At 44.4% G+C, this 15,706-nt stretch overlaps 2 protein-coding genes across 3 annotated transcripts in view; one reads left to right on the top strand and one right to left on the bottom strand.

The window, feature by feature from the left end:
* mafb (MAF bZIP transcription factor b) overlaps nucleotides 1–3,838 on the top strand; it is a 46,340-nt gene extending 42,502 nt beyond the window's left edge. Inside the window, exon 3 of the mRNA XM_086208786.1 lies at nucleotides 294–3,838. The gene's annotated coding sequence lies outside the window, so the exon portion shown is untranslated. The remainder of the gene's footprint in view (nucleotides 1–293) is intronic.
* wwox (WW domain containing oxidoreductase) overlaps nucleotides 1,258–15,706 on the bottom strand; it is a 129,455-nt gene continuing 115,006 nt past the window's right edge. Inside the window, exon 9 of one of the 2 annotated variants that reach the window (XM_086208784.1) lies at nucleotides 1,258–1,476. In XM_086208784.1, coding sequence (XP_086064910.1) covers nucleotides 1,285–1,476 — 192 coding nt within the window. In that variant the 3' untranslated portion in view covers nucleotides 1,258–1,284. Of the gene's footprint in view, nucleotides 1,477–5,598; nucleotides 5,738–15,706 lie in introns of those variants that run through there. The other variant, XM_086208785.1, reaches the window with a different exon arrangement.

The raw sequence follows: 15,706 nt of genomic DNA, 5'->3' as shown, positions 1-15,706 counted from the left end.
GTGTGTGTGTGTGTGTGTGTGTGTGTGTGTGTGTGTGTGTGTGTTTAGTATTCAGCAAACTGGACTGCACAAGTAGAAATAAAAATACATTTTAAATGACTATGTCATCTGCGACACTGTGCATTGTTGTTGTATATGTAGTGTGATAATATATATATCAACGTTCTAATGTAGTCAGCGTTGTCTCTCCCTCAAATGGCCTGCAAGTGTCAAAAGTATCGAAAAGGATTTCATATTTCAACACGTTATTGATTCCTCTGATTCTTTTTTATTTTCTTTTTATTTTTTTGCAGATATCATGACACTGGAATGCTGATGTTTCAAGAGCAACCTACGGCACCCCGACTGCCACAAAGCACAATGTCTCAAAAGCATCCCGACAAGCGGCTTGCCTGCAACCAATCGAACAGCAACGCCAGTGTTCAAATAGTAAAACAACGACGATAAGAAAAATACCAGGAGACTGAAATCACACACATTCTTCTGATCGAGCAACGAGGGAAGAAAATGTAAAAAAAAAAAAGAAAAAAAAAAAAAGAAAAAGAGAAATCCTGGACCCTGGAAATATGATTCTCCACCAAACGGCTCATCTCATACATACCTCCAAATTGTAATAAAGACTTACCAGAGTGTTAAAATGGTTGATTCAAATTGCCAACAGACAAAATAATAAAAAAGAAAGAATGACGTCCACACCCCTTTAGCACATGCCCAGAAATCAGGATGATGTAAATAATGTACAGAAAAACAGATAGGGAGATTAATAAGAAATGAAATTATTGCAGAATTATGTATATAGCCATTAGAATCATACCTCTAGTGTGTTTATATATTCACGTGCTCATGATTTTATTTACCCCCCCTAAAAGATTCAGCACAATAATTAACCAGCGACAGGAAACACTGAATTGGGAAGACACACGATTCTCACTATTGCTGGAATTAGATGCATATGAATAATAGGAAATATTTGTTCTAGAGATCCCTAAATGTCCCATTGTAAACTACCCCGACACAGCTCTGATTGGTTCAGTGGAGTGTATTTGACCCCCCCCCCCCCCCCCCAACTGTATATTAGTGTGTTTTAGCCCCCCACCCATTGTGATGTGACATATCCATGTGGACATTCGTGGTTTGGCAGCTCTCTTGTACAGTGCAGTTTTCTTTTTATTCAGTTCACACCTCACTGGATATCATCAACGTTCTTCCCCATTTGGCTAGTCCCTCCCTCCAAAACCCCCAACCCCCCCCCCCCCCATGCTCCTCCCCCTCCTCCTGCATCCTTCAGAGGGACTGTATACCTGCTGACCTCTCTGAAACCAGGCGCTCGCTCAGCTCCCAGAGGCTGGCGGCGCTACTCTGGTCCTGTGCCTGGATGGAAGGAAGGCAGCGGAAGCAGTTGTTGAAGTACATGCCGCCCAAGCCTTCCAGTTCCGGAGCGACGGCGCAGTACACGGTGGTGGCCGCCCCTTGTTGCTGTGGACCGAGAAGAAACACACAGATTAGGGAACAGGATTTTCAGCGGGGCGGTTAACTGAGACATGGCGCCAGCTTGTTGGAGGAAACAAAATAAGGAGAACTCGTTCAATGACACACAGACATTATAGGACCTGTCCTGTCCAGAGAAAAAAAAAGACAAAACAAAAAGAGGACTGATCATACTGCTATGTCCTGTGTGAGATACACACACACACACAAAAACACACATACACGCATACACACACACGCATACACATGCACACACATACATACATGGTCAAGGAGACAGCAATGTCCACGTGAGAAGAAGAAAAAAAAAAAAGACTCCAAACTGTCTCTCCTCTCTTTACACCCCACGATGATGACTGGGAACAGTGTAAGCCCTTAGTGTACATATATTTATATACATATATTTATTTATTTATTTATTTCTCTACTGGGTGTGTACAGGACCTCTGGCTATATGGGACCATGTGAGCGCTACAGATGTTACAGTGGAGAAGGTCAGAACATGGACAAGAAAATTTACACCAGCTCCTGTTTGGATGGGAATCACCAGGGAAACCACAGCTTTTATGTACATTGTAAAAGAACAGGTTTTAATGCCGTGCTTATAAATATGTATATTTTCACATGATGTGTATATATGGGTTCAGCCAGGCTTTCCAAGTTGAATGATGCAAGTACAATTTGACAGCAGTATTTTCACATACAATAACTGAACACACACAGACGCGTGGGCGCGCGCACACACATACACGGACACGCGCGCACACCATGGCTCTGTCCCAGTAATTCTCTCATTTTTAAGCAAGTATAAGTCGGAGGATCACTCAGAAAACGACTATGTTCCACGTCATCTCAAGGCACTATAAAACAGTATTTGGACACAACCTGCTAAGTTGGCTAATACACCCTGACCTATCAGTCAGTAATTAGTAGGGATATTCTTGGAAGAGGGAGATTTCTGTGACATTTGAAAATGAAAGTCGAAATTGCGGCAGAATAAACATGTCAAAGAGAATTACACACATAACCCCGCTGCTCAAAGAGGGATCTTTCATGTTGCAGCTCCCACTAAAAGCTGCTGTGACAGCTTCCCTGCAAACTCCGAGGCTGGAGATGACTTCAATACGGCCACATGAAATGGCTCACCTCTTTATCTCCCATTGAGAGAGAGAGAGAGAGAGAGAGAGAGAGAGAGAGATGGGGGGCAGGGGTGAGAGGGAACACTGATGTGACGACTACAGACTAGTGTTTAGCACAGAGTACTGGCACAAGCCTATATATGCAGCACTCAAACATGGGCAACACACACATGCATAATGGAGACACATTACATGCCAACTGTTTGAACAGCTTCCTAAAGCAGCTGTGAGACCAACACACACATGAAGTATGAAGATCCATTGAGCTCTAAAGCGTTTAAACTTCCACACGCAAGTACAAAAAATATGCAAAAGATGCAAATGCAGTGAACAGAAATACACAGATACTAGATTCCAAGAAATATTTTTCTCATCAACATGCTCAAATCCGCAACACACACACACACACACACACACACACACACACACACACACTCTTGCACACAACTCCCTCTAAGCTGTAAGTAAAGTTCTGCCAGGAGGAGCCCTGGTGTGTAACGTTGCAGCAGCAGATTGAGTGTGTTTGAAGTGCAGTGTGATGAGAGAGCTGGTAAACAGCAGATGAAAAGGCAGCATCTCTCTGTGTGCCGCTGTCTGTCTCACCTGCCAGTGGGGCGATAACTTCATCCACATCACATGTCGCCATATCAAAGAAAGACAAATGCCAAACAGTGTCTCTGAGTCGCAGGTTCACATACACTCAGTTTAACTCATCTTCCCTGCTTAGGCCATCTGATTTAGCTCGTCTGAAAGCTAAATGCCTTTTAAACTCCACTGAAGATTTCAGTGCTGGAGGCTCTGACTCGCTGACACCCTGCTTGAACTTGTCTGACTTTCACAGCACTTTGTTAGTGGCCAGTTACCAAACACAGGTAGTCGTAATACTGAAAAAAAAAAAAAAGTTTCACAATTTAGGTTTAATTTTTTTTTTTTAATAAATACCCTGAATAAAACACACTGTTTGTCTGCAGAAGATCAGTCAGTGTTGGGTGATGCGCTACATTTCCTATTTGCGCTTTGTGTCCAGCAATGTGCTGTTTTATTGGTGTTTAGCTCATCCCCCTCACCACTTGACCTTGTGACCTCTGCAGAAGATAAGGCTGATGAGATTAGGCATTAACATGCTCAACCACCCACCGCAGCCATCTATCATCGTTGGTGTGTGTGTGTGTGTGTGTGTGCGTGCGTGCAGAGAGGAGGTCGGGCATTTGTGGGGGGAAAAAAAAGAGGGGGGGGGCAGCAACCTTGATAGACTTACATTATACAGTTACACACACAGTCATATGTGCATGCCTGAACAAGAGCATGTGCCTGCGCACGAGCACGTACGGATCGCAAATAAACCTTTGGGACAATCTACATGAGAGGTCACGTCACAGAGCCAGTGGGCATCATGCACACCTCCTGTCTTACAGCCATATCGAACTGTACATTACGCCTGTAAATGTTGCTGTTTAAAACTGATGGAGTTGGATGTCCGTCTTTCTATCTTCTACGACTAAATGTGAACCATTACTACGTGTACTAGAGTTCTAAGGGAAGAACATCAGAGAGGTACAAACCAGAGCTGTGGAGCTTCACTCTTAAAAAAAATTATGACGACTTCAGACTTTTGACAGACAGCTCGACTTGACACAAGAAGTGAAAATAAAAATCTCAGTGTAATCACAATAATATGGCACTTTGCTCAGCTGGTCCTGCTGCTATTTGTTGGCTTTTTTTTTTGGTTCAAATCAAAATTTGGTAAATTAATCACATATACATTTTTTTTTTTTTGGATGAGTTTATGAATGTATGGTTGCCCCTCCCATTTCTGTAGAACTGGCCTTTTCAGAGAGCCAATGAATGCCCTGCTATTGAAGACCACAGCTGGCATTTAGAAACCAGAAATAAATATGACCTGGACTTGTATGTCAAGACTTGAAACTTCACTTTTCTATCACAATGATATGATGGGATGGGGAAGATTGGACATGTGAGCTGAGCCAAAACACTCTTAAATCTAAAATTATTCTCCAAAAACTAAAAATAAGACATTAAGGCAATGCTGTAAAGGAGTAAGACAATACCAGCAGATACTGCAGCATCCCTCTGTGTATATCTACTTTAGTGGGTGGTACAAACACACCAAAACACTGAGAACTACTTACAAAACACTGCAATAATCTGGCTCTAGATAGGGAGCAATGAGCCAGCATTTAGCTGGAATCCACCACCGCGGCGGCTCTGGAACAGCTCTGGGATAAGATCCAAGTCTTCCAATCTCAGCATCGACTCGATACTCGAGGACTTGCAAAAAAGAAATGTCCTTGTATAGTATTACGCAATATTTCTGTTGTTGAAAACTGAGCGTATTCAAAAGCAAAAAGTGGAATGTGAGGAGATGTGATGTTGAATTAACAGTAATGTTATTTTTGCTGTGGTCCGTTCTGTGTCTTCGTCATCCAAGTTGTACTCAGCCGTAAGAGCTTTCTTTGACCCTATGCATGTGACCCCCCCAACACACACACACACACACACACACACACGCACGCACGCACGCACGCACGCACGCACGCACACTCACACACACGCACGCACACACACACACGCACACACACACACACACACACACACACACACATCTGTAGTTATGACATTAACCTTTCCCTCTGACCTGGATGTAAATAAACCCAGTACTGTAGAGCAGTCTGTTTTTGGCCCATCCCTGTACATACAATCCTGTAAATACAAACAGCTATGCATGCTGAAAACCTAGCAGTTCTTTCAGGTACTTTTATAATCCCCAAATTCTCATATGGCATGTGCTGAAAAATAAAATGAATAACATAAAAAAGTAGAAAACAGAAAAAAAGATTAAAAATGAAAAAAAAAAGGTGATAATATTGTCAGGCAATATCCTCTCTTGGACAGTGTGTGTAGAGTCTTCCTGTTTTCTTACTCCTGTGGGTGGTTCTCTTCCTTTGCCTGTCCTTCTGTGTTTCTGCTCACCATCTGTGTCAGTTGGCATTTGTGTCGCAGCGAGAGGGTTGAGGCAGAGCAGAGCGGAGAGGGGGAGCATTGACCAGCTGACCCCTGTGATGGCACTCCAACGCCCAACGCTGGCAAAGCTGCCCGGGACACAATACGAGAAGTTGAGTCTCTGGCGTGAACTTCAGTACAGCATATGTCCATGCTACATGTGCATGTGAAGGCCCACTGGACATACACCAGACATCTCTGATCAAAACTAGGCTTTTTTTCATATATATATGATTTTTCAGTTTGAAGTTTGGTTAAACTGTCAATCAAATAAGCCCAGCTGTAATTTAAAGTATTCATCCAGGCAAACAAATGCAGATCATTACTTAAGAATATCCTTTTTTGGCCCCATTTCTTCCACACTTATAACTTGGTGAACATAATTATTTTCTACATGCGCCTGAGAGATGTTTCCTGACTTGCAGCCCCAGTAAAAGGGATCAGGAGGAGTGCGGTTTTTGCCTCAGCCCTCCGCCGAGCCTTGTGGACTAGCAACCCTTAACATGGGACTCCAAATGGATTGTGATTCTGTTTCAGGAATGTTTTTTTTTTCCAACATGTGATGTTTAAAGTAAATGGAGGTGTCTGATTTTTAATCTGTGCTAAAGATATTTTACATTTAATAAATAACCATTGAAATCAATCCTGGTGCTTGTCCATGCGAGTCAGTTTGAGTGTGTATGCGTGGGTGTGTGCGTATGTGTGAGTGTGTTTAGTTTTCCCTCAGCCGTAGTAACCTCTACAAGCTGACAGCTCAGCTGAGCGTGCCTGGCCCAGCTGTAGGGGGAATCCTGGGTAATGCGGTTCTCTCAAATAAACAAGCTGTCCCTCCATTCAGCCAGACCACTCAACCAAAAGGAGAGAAGATTAGCACCTCAAACACCTCTGGGCACACTTCAGAGAGCACCCTGACACTCACCCCAGCAACTCCACGCTGACCTTTTCCACCCTGACAGAGGTAGGCCAGAGGTCAGGCTGGAAGCATGTGAAGGTGCTGTGGATTTTTTTTTATTTTTTAGCATAACAAAACATTACATCAAAAATTACAGAGGGAACAGAAATAGGACAATTTCCATAACCTGGCTGCTCCCCAGAGGATGACCAGCTCTCCTAATCATGGGTTTCCCTGGTGATTTACCTGCCCCTGGTCATGAGGGTGGACTGAACTCTAATTCATACCCTCCATTAGCCCACAGGCTAATGGCTAATATTCACCTACAGGCAACATGGTCCCCTGAGGGGCATTAAGGCCAGGATGAAGGACCAGGCTCCTCTCTCTTTCCTCTCCTTCATAGTGCCCCCTCAATCTCTCTCTGTCTGTCTACCTTGTTCCTTGTTCCTTTCTTGGCCCCTTCTTTCCATCAACACTCTCCAGATCTGTATACCCCTGCACCCCCACCCCCCTCCAGACCTATAACTTACAGGACTGGGCAGAGAGGGTTGCTGTAGCTGAGGTCTCATGGGTAAATGGTTGAGGTAAAGACCTCTTGGAGGTAAATGGATCTCTTCCCCTTGAGTCACAGATGAGCCCCGTGACATTCTTTCTTCTTATATGGAGCACAAAGTGAGCAGAGTGATGTAGTAGAGGATGAGAGGGCAGGGAGAGAAAGGAGCAGAGGGATAAACTATGGAGGAGTGACGGGAACAAAACAAAAAGCACAGCACAATCCCATCCCTCTCGTGCAAGATACGATCAACTGGGTGTCAGTCATCAACATCCTCCCGCCACTCTGTGATTGTTCATCTGTTGTGTGTGTGTGCGTGCGTGCGTGAGTGTGTGTGTGTGTGTGTGTCCCCGGTGCAACATTGCATACATGTAAAGCAGGAAGTGAAGAATGAGGTAGAATACGAAGGGCAAGAAGGAGAGAGAGAGAGGAGGGAGGCTCGAAGAGAAGAGGAGCAACATGAAGAGGAGGGAGAGGAGATGAGTTAGCTAGGACATAAGGCATCCAAGGGGAAAACGACAGGGAGTCAGAAGGACTTGCGCAGTGACTGTGAAACTATCTCATTTTTATCTTGTGAGCGGACTTCCGAAGTGATCCGCACAACCTAATTATTTTCCCCTAATAAAAGCAACATATGCTAAGACAATAAAAGGCCTTATTGGACACCTATTCATTAAAGAGGAGCAGTAAAAGGTGCAGGACTCAGGCACGGGGATTAGCTTTTAAAAGGGCTTTTCTCTGGTTGGAAATGGCCTTAGTCTTCCTTTAACACACCCATATGGGTGCATAGCCCACCATAAAAGATCTGAATTATACATGAAGAGGCCTGTCTGCTTTATTGGCTGTGATGCGCTTTTTGACTCTCACCTGACTGACTATGATACCCAGATTTGGAGGAGATCACTGTCTGATCTCATCCAAGCAACAAGGCGCGCAGTCCTTAGTGAGGAAGTACTCACATGTAAAATATATATAGGGCGAATGACAATCTTTTGGACCCAATAATATATCCCATAATTCATAGAAGCTGGTTAAGTTAGTAACACCTGGTTGAAATAATGCATGCTGGTGACGAACGTCTGACAGTTTGACACGGTGGAGTCATTATTCCATATGGCCAATGCACTGGAAGTGTCAGTATGTTTCTATTATGAGCAGAGAAATGCTGTCTGTGTGTCGCTATTTGAGTGTGTGATGAGCTGGTGTAATAGGGCCACACACAGGTGTGTGTATGCTCACCTCCTCGCTGATGCACCAGCTAATTGGTCTCCAGCGGCTACCTGACATACTCACACACACTCGTACTGAAGAGAACACACATTCCAAAACAACAGACACACAACTGCCACGAAATCCACACGTATACAGACTGTGCAAGTATGAACACATGCAAACACACTCGTGCGTGCACCTGCGTGTGCCAGCAGTGGTTTTGTTTTCTTTTAAATGAAGTTGTTATTATTACAGCGCTGGCTTGGACTGAAGAGTGACCCACTGCTCCTACTGTACACACACATACTGTACAGCACTGCAAAAGACGATAAAAACACCTATGAATGAAAATGCACTATTGAACACCTCTAAGCTGCCTGAGTGTTTTATTTGTATCAAAGAAAACATAGAAATGCCCTAATACACCAAACACATTGCAAATATTATCTGGCTTTTTGTTATGCTAAATACCAGTGAAAGCAGCTGTCACTCCCAACAGCAGACGTGCGCACGGCTGTAACAGTTACTGAGAGTTCAATCTCTAAATTCAACATTACACAGAAAGATTCTGTTTATAGGCAAATGACTGACATGGGAGGGAGCAAATATACAAAAAAGTGGATTTTAATTACAAATGATCTTGCACTCTCTTCCATAAAAGCTTGACCCTGCATCTTAATTCCATTGTACTCTTTAGGTATAGCAGGGAAAAATGCTCACATTGTCTATCATGCTCATTTAGCCATTTCCTGTAACCCCCCACCACCCCACCACCGCCACCCTCTTCCCTTGTGATGGAGGTCGAGGAAGGGATGTTCTGTTTTAAATAAGAAGGCAGCACCGGCCCATTAAACTCTGATAGTAATGATATTAATTTGGCAGGAACGTGTCATTTTCACAGGAGAGCAACTAGCTGAGGAACCGTCATTACGCGCGCACACACATGGCAGAAGCATTCTGTCTCATTCATACCGTCTCTTCTACACACTCCCACAAACACACACACACACACACACTGAACATGTCACAGGAGAGCAGCTAGCGGTAACATTATGAGAGAGTCGGAGAGATCTGCTAATGGGACAGATTAGTGTGCCCTTGGTCACAGCGGCTACAGAGGAGTGACTGGAACTGTGACTTATATCCATGTCCTGCCACCACCCCTTTTACTCTCCTCTACTGCACTTTCTCTCTCCCCTTCGATCTTCCCTTTATCCAACATCACACTTTTGTACTGCTGGATCTTCAGCAAAGATGCAGTGATTGGCTGGTATGCGTCAAGATGCTAAGCAAGAAGAGGACGGCGGACCTGTGTGTTCATGTGCAAGTGAGCCAACCTGAGTTGAGAGTAAATGGCTGGAAGTGGAGAGAGCAACCTGATTTATTAGAAGTAGCATCCAGTTCAGAGGACGCGATTGTTGGGGTTAAGAAAGCTTTGCAGCTACATGAAGTGCAGTGATGTTACTCTTGGATATAAGTTAAAAAAGAAAAGACTGAAGGTCAAGAGATTTCCCCTTTATAATCAGTGTGGACACGTTTTCTCTACCAGTTATCACAGGCACACGGTCCAATTTGAACCTATTTATGGTCCCATTTTTGAGCTGCACGACTCAGTCGGTCTGAATTTCAGCAATTCAGCATGAGGACTGATCACTGACTCAGCCAGCTGCTACTGAGCGACCATCCAACGTCTGATTGAATTTCAGACAATACAGCCAATATAGACAGATAGAGGCGAGTCATGCTGTCATACAGTGGATGGTACAGTGACATATTGTATCATCGTGTCTGATAAATCTTCCCCCTCTGATCCTGACAGACATCACGGAGAGAAACTGGTCTTAACAAACTCTTCTAAACTACAGCTTACTCAGCTTCAACAAACTATTCTTTTTTTTTCCCTTTCAAGGTGCAAAACAACTTCCTTGGAGCTTTCAAATGAAGACCAGAATCAACAATTGCCATGATTTGAAACGGTGCAGGCGCCCATAACTGCACTGTGTGAGCAATAAGGTCGTGGCATGATGATCATACACTGAGAAAAAAAACAACCCAGAATGTGCAGCCAGCTTTAGTAGTCAGCACACACAGTGTCAGATGACTTCAGACCACCATGATGAAAACAATGACAGAGTCTCTCTATATTTTCTGAAAATGTGATTCGTGATTGACAATATAGTCAACGATCAGGTTGTTCTCCCAGCCCTGGTTCTGTAAAACACAAACTTTGGACTTTCTAAACTGCTTTAAAAATGTTTAAAAAGTCTGAGTGCCATTTGTGATTTTGTTGTGTAGTCTTCATATGTGTCTCATGTCTCCTCCTGCCTCTCTGCTCCTCTGAGGAATTACATCAAGAAGAAGATAAATAACATCAAGCTCATCCATAACAGAACGCTGGGATTTTTGTTCAGGCTGTTGATTCACAATATAAAGTCTTTCTCCCATAAGAATTTAAAGATGTGAACAGATGTCAGTGTTTCAAGATATGAGAGAGAGTTTGATTTGTGACTTTGCTGTCTGTGTTTGATTGTTGAGCGGCCATGCTGCATTTATCAAGCTGTGACACTAATACGACATGTCCAGCGCCTGTTTCGTGACACTGCTAAATACACTCAAACACACAGGTATGCACAGCTACACTCGTTCAAACGCACACACACACACACACACACACACACACACACACACACACATACACACATAAGCTGTAAAATCACAACAGAGGAATGAGCCAGTGTGTTGTGATATGTAAAAATAAAATGTTTCACGTTTTTTTCCTGGCTAAGCTTATCTAAGTGTGTGTGTGTGTGTGTGTGTGTGTGTGTGTGTGTGTGTGTGTGTGTGTGTGTGTGTGTGTGTGTGTGCGTGTGTGTGTGTGCATGTGGAGGAGTGTGTTCTACTGTGCTCATGAATACTTGTGTGTGCATCTATATGTATTTATTTCGGTGTGTGTCCATGCTGACCCCATCTCGGTACTCCTGACCGGTTGAATGCGGGCTGCATAAATTAGTGCTGATGCCCTGCGATGTAATTATGCTGCTGTCAGGATGGCCTCTCTACTCAAATTCATTTTAATAAACTTGGTCTCCAAGGTTACAGACCGGGGGTCACCTTCGGTGTCAGCCCCTATGGATCCCACCCACTGAAAGTCTGGGGTCTACTCGGTGTATGGTAACACCTTACCTCGACAGCCTGAACCCCCACCCCCCCCACCCCACATCACAACACACACCTTCCAGGGACTTACTCAGGATAGAGAAAGAGCAGAATGGAGGAAGCAAGTCATCAATGTGATGAAAGGAGGATCAAAACTGTTACAAGTGGAAAGCTGGAACAGAAAATGTAGGGGTAGGGTCAGGAGCGGGAGGGTTAAAAGAAAAAGGTGGGAGTGCGGAGGAAGGAATAAAAATGAGATGAAAAGAGTAAAAGGAGACGGGACAAGGAGAGGGTGAGGGAGTGTCTCTCTTGGGCAGATGGTGGGGTGTATTCTCATTTGTCCTGCTACAGTGTGTGTGTGTACAAACACTAACCTCCAGGGCAGAGCTGCAGCACAGAACACGCTCTCAATTAGCCCATAACACAGACCTGTGCATGCAGCTGGGGGACACACAGAACACTTAAATACACAGCGGCAGTGGACGCTGCAGTGACACCAGCTGAATGAGAGAGTGCGTTTTACACGTGGTTTTAGTTTCTTCATGCACACTGGATGGCTCCAGTTTATGTGTTTGTACTTAATGATATTACAGGTGTGTTTTCATGTGCAGTGCACCTTTGATACTTTTGATAGTTAAGATTCACATGCTATTGGGATTATTTCTCCTTAAAAAGTGACAATGAAGCAATGCTGCCAATTTGGCAAGCGCTATTTTATTACTACATCGACTATACGATAGGTTTTAATGAGAAATGTTGGTAATAAGGAACTGGTTGTTTTTCAGTCTGTCCATCTTGTTTTTGGGCCATATGTTTCCCTGGCTATTTGTTGAGGTAAAATTATATGATAAATGGACCTCAATAATTATTTGAAATTGAGATTGAACCTGACGGATGACAATTTGTGCGATGAACTTGGGGTGTAACACTCCATCGATCTGTATGGATGCATCGAGCTGTTAGCAAAGGACCTGCATAAACGCTGATGTGTATTAATTTTCACAGCATCATTATCCACATCCTCTCTGCAGAAGTGAGGCTGTAGGTGGAAGGTCGCTCTGTAAGTGTGTTGCAATGGCCGCCAATCTAACGTCTGCATGCACGCAAGTGGTATTTGACTTTTTGGTGATATATCATTTATGTACTGAGAAGTTGTTTACTACTTACGATGACTGCATTTGACATTTGCAAATTAAATTGTGAGTCAATAACAGTTTAACACATTGCTTGTAATTATATTACATAATTTTCTGATATTGAACAAAAACAAATTTTGTGGAAATGATGGAGGTATACCAAAAACTACCAGAGCGTGTTCAAATTCACACAAACACTCTGTCTTCACTCTCCCTTTGGTCAACTATCATTCAGTGTGTGTGTGTGTGTGTGTGTGTGTGTGTGTGTGTGTGTGTGTGTGTGTGTGTGTGTGTGTGTGTGTGTGTAGTCTAGCTGCACGGGCTGGGGTGACTTTGACTGCTTGTGTAATAGTTACAGCAGCACGCTTTGTTAGCTGCAGGTAATTTATGGTTGAACTGGCCTGATAGTCTGATACGATCGACTGCTCTGACTGTCTTTACCAGCTGGCCCCAAAGACACAGAGGAGGACTTTATCCTGAGAGGGAAGGCAAGAAAGAGACAAAGAGAGAAGACAGTAGGCTGCAGGCTTGATTGAAACTGTTGCTACTGCAGGGAAGAATCCGAATTTACTCTACAAGACTCAGGAAAAAAAAAACACAAGCAAAAATGAGTGTGACATAGCGGGGAATGAGTGATGCAGGTTAAAGGCGGCAGTGGGGTGAGCGAAATGAAAGGGTTGCAGAGCAGTTAAGTTCTCAGCATCTCTCTTGAGGTGAGCTGAGAATTAGATTGCATTAAAGACTGACAGTCCATTCATCTGAACCATACCAAGACGGAACATTTAGTTAATTGAATGATTAATAAATTCAGCTCAGTCACACTATTTCACTCTGGTGTTGCCTTTGGATAAAAATGTCTGCCAAATGGCAGACGTCATATATCACTTATAGAAAACCTGTGCCTTAGACTATCGGAGATGTAACAAAGCTGAGCAGAGACAGCAGCAGCAGCATAGTGAGTTGTTTAACCTTGTGCTCTGGTGGCCTGACGGTCTTCCTCTCCGTTTCATCACCTAAAGACGTGGTGTGTTTTTTATTTTTTGCTGCTGGCTCATCATGACCTCTGTGTGAAAGACACGAGTCCTTCAGCTCTGACCAAAGCACCAGTGCAACTGGAGAGGCAACCAACACCTGTCTTTGTAATACGAAGAGGCACACGCTCCCACCTTTACTACGCCTCCCTTCCTCTAATAAAGACGGACACAGACAGAGCACGATGCTCTACATACACCTTTCCTTCACCTCCTCCTGAAATCCAGTTAGGCAGGGACATCCTTGCCTTTCTCTCCCCTCCATCATACCTCATCCCCCAAGATCAGCTTCTCTAATCAGGTCTGTCAGGCCAACCGGGTCTCTGACTGCTTTTCGCCTTTCATCTCCCACCTTCAAACAGAATGAACATGCTTTCATAACACAGGGTGAGTGACGGGAAGGGGAGTCAGGTGGAGACAGACCTGTGATGTGGACAGGCACTTTGTCCAGTTTTTAAATACACTAATGGAGGATAAGAGGCCTGTCACAGGGACGGACAGAAATAGGACAGGACAAAAACACAGAGAGTCATCTTTACCTGTGGACACTGAATGCAACAGGGATGGGAATGTATTACATCAGATATCAACTTATAGCTCCGCCTTTAAGAGAGGGACAGATCTACCATTTTCCTCTTGTTGCACAGTGATGTGAAGTTTCAAAGAGCTCTGGAAGAAAGAAGAAAACCTACCTAGTTAGCCAGCAAGCAACTGACTGATGTTTGCAGACGCAAGAGTCCAAGAACGGTGTTTCTCTTATTCCTGGGTGGAACACTCCAATTTCACAGCTACATTAACACACAAATCGCTGTCGAGAACACGCGCACACGCACACGCACACGCGCGCGCGCGCACACACACACACACACACACACACTCATCTGTACACAGCGAACCCAGTAGGCAGCCTTTTGGATAGATGGCATCAGCATGCAGGAGGAGGGGGCACACAAATAGGATTCCTGAGTGGAAAGGAGTGTGTGATGGTGGCAGGGGGGTGAGTCCATAAATAGGATTGTGTAGGAAACAGGGCGAGCTAAATAGGATTGTAATGTACAGGAAAGGATGTATAAATAGGATATGAGAGTCCGAGCTGTGTTCTCACTAGTTCCACGTCCCTGTGGTATAAGGAGTTCTCTAGGACTAGCCTGCAGCTTGTGAGTATGTGTGTGTGTGCGTGTGTGTGTGCGTGTGTGTGTGTGCGTGCGTGCATGCGTGTGTGTGTGTGTGTTTAAAGCCCATTAATGTGGAGGCTAATCTTGAGGCACCTGTCTCCTCAGGCAGAGTGTGACCTCCAGCAGCCAGGTTCACCCATGTTCGTCCTCCCAACCCATCCTTCACCTCCTCCCTCTCTTCTATCCTCCTCGCTGCTCTTTCCTTTTTCATTTCTTCTCAATTTGTTATTTACACTTCAATGACATATATGTTTCTCTATCTCTTCTGGACCTCTTTGAACAGGTAAACTGTCACTCGAGCTTGGTGGGTGCCGCTCCCCCTTCGGGCGATGTCAGTGGTACAAGCATTCTCTCTTCTCTCTGTCTTTCTTTCGTTCTCTGTTTTTGGGGTCAGTGGGCTTTGGGAGCTGTCAGCTCAGTGCTGGTGTCTGCTGGCTGACGGACTAGGGTCAAAGGTCAGCGGTCAGGAGTTAGAGGGCAGGACGTGACCCAAAAGATAAACAGCATGGGGAGAGGGTCGTACCCCCGAAGGAGCCTGTCATTCTCCACACAGGGGGGTAACGCAGTGTGAGGGTACATACAGTGTGTGCATGGATCTCATGTTCATAAGTACATGTTGATACACTCACTCTCTGGCATGCACTTGTACCTGACCTCACCGTTCTGCGCGTGTGTGTGTGTTTGTGTGCCTGCTGTGCGCACGTCACAGCATACATTGTGATATGATATGTGAGACATGTCATGTTAGCATGGCATGCATCTATTAGCCTGTTTACTTGTCAGAGTAGCTCCTCTCTTCGCTCCTGATTACATTACAAATGGGTTTACACAGCCAAGGTCACACCAGACCCCCATGAAAACATCATCGCCTCCATAAGCCAAGGCAGCAATGCATACAAAACT

Source organism: Aulostomus chinensis, chromosome 7 (assembly GCF_037954235.1).
Source record: "Aulostomus chinensis isolate RoL2024-O1b breed Wild chromosome 7, RoL_Achi_v1.0, whole genome shotgun sequence".
In the NCBI taxonomy this organism is placed as follows: Eukaryota; Metazoa; Chordata; class Actinopteri; order Syngnathiformes; family Aulostomidae; genus Aulostomus; species Aulostomus chinensis.
This window is presented reverse-complemented; position numbering and strand designations above follow the sequence as displayed.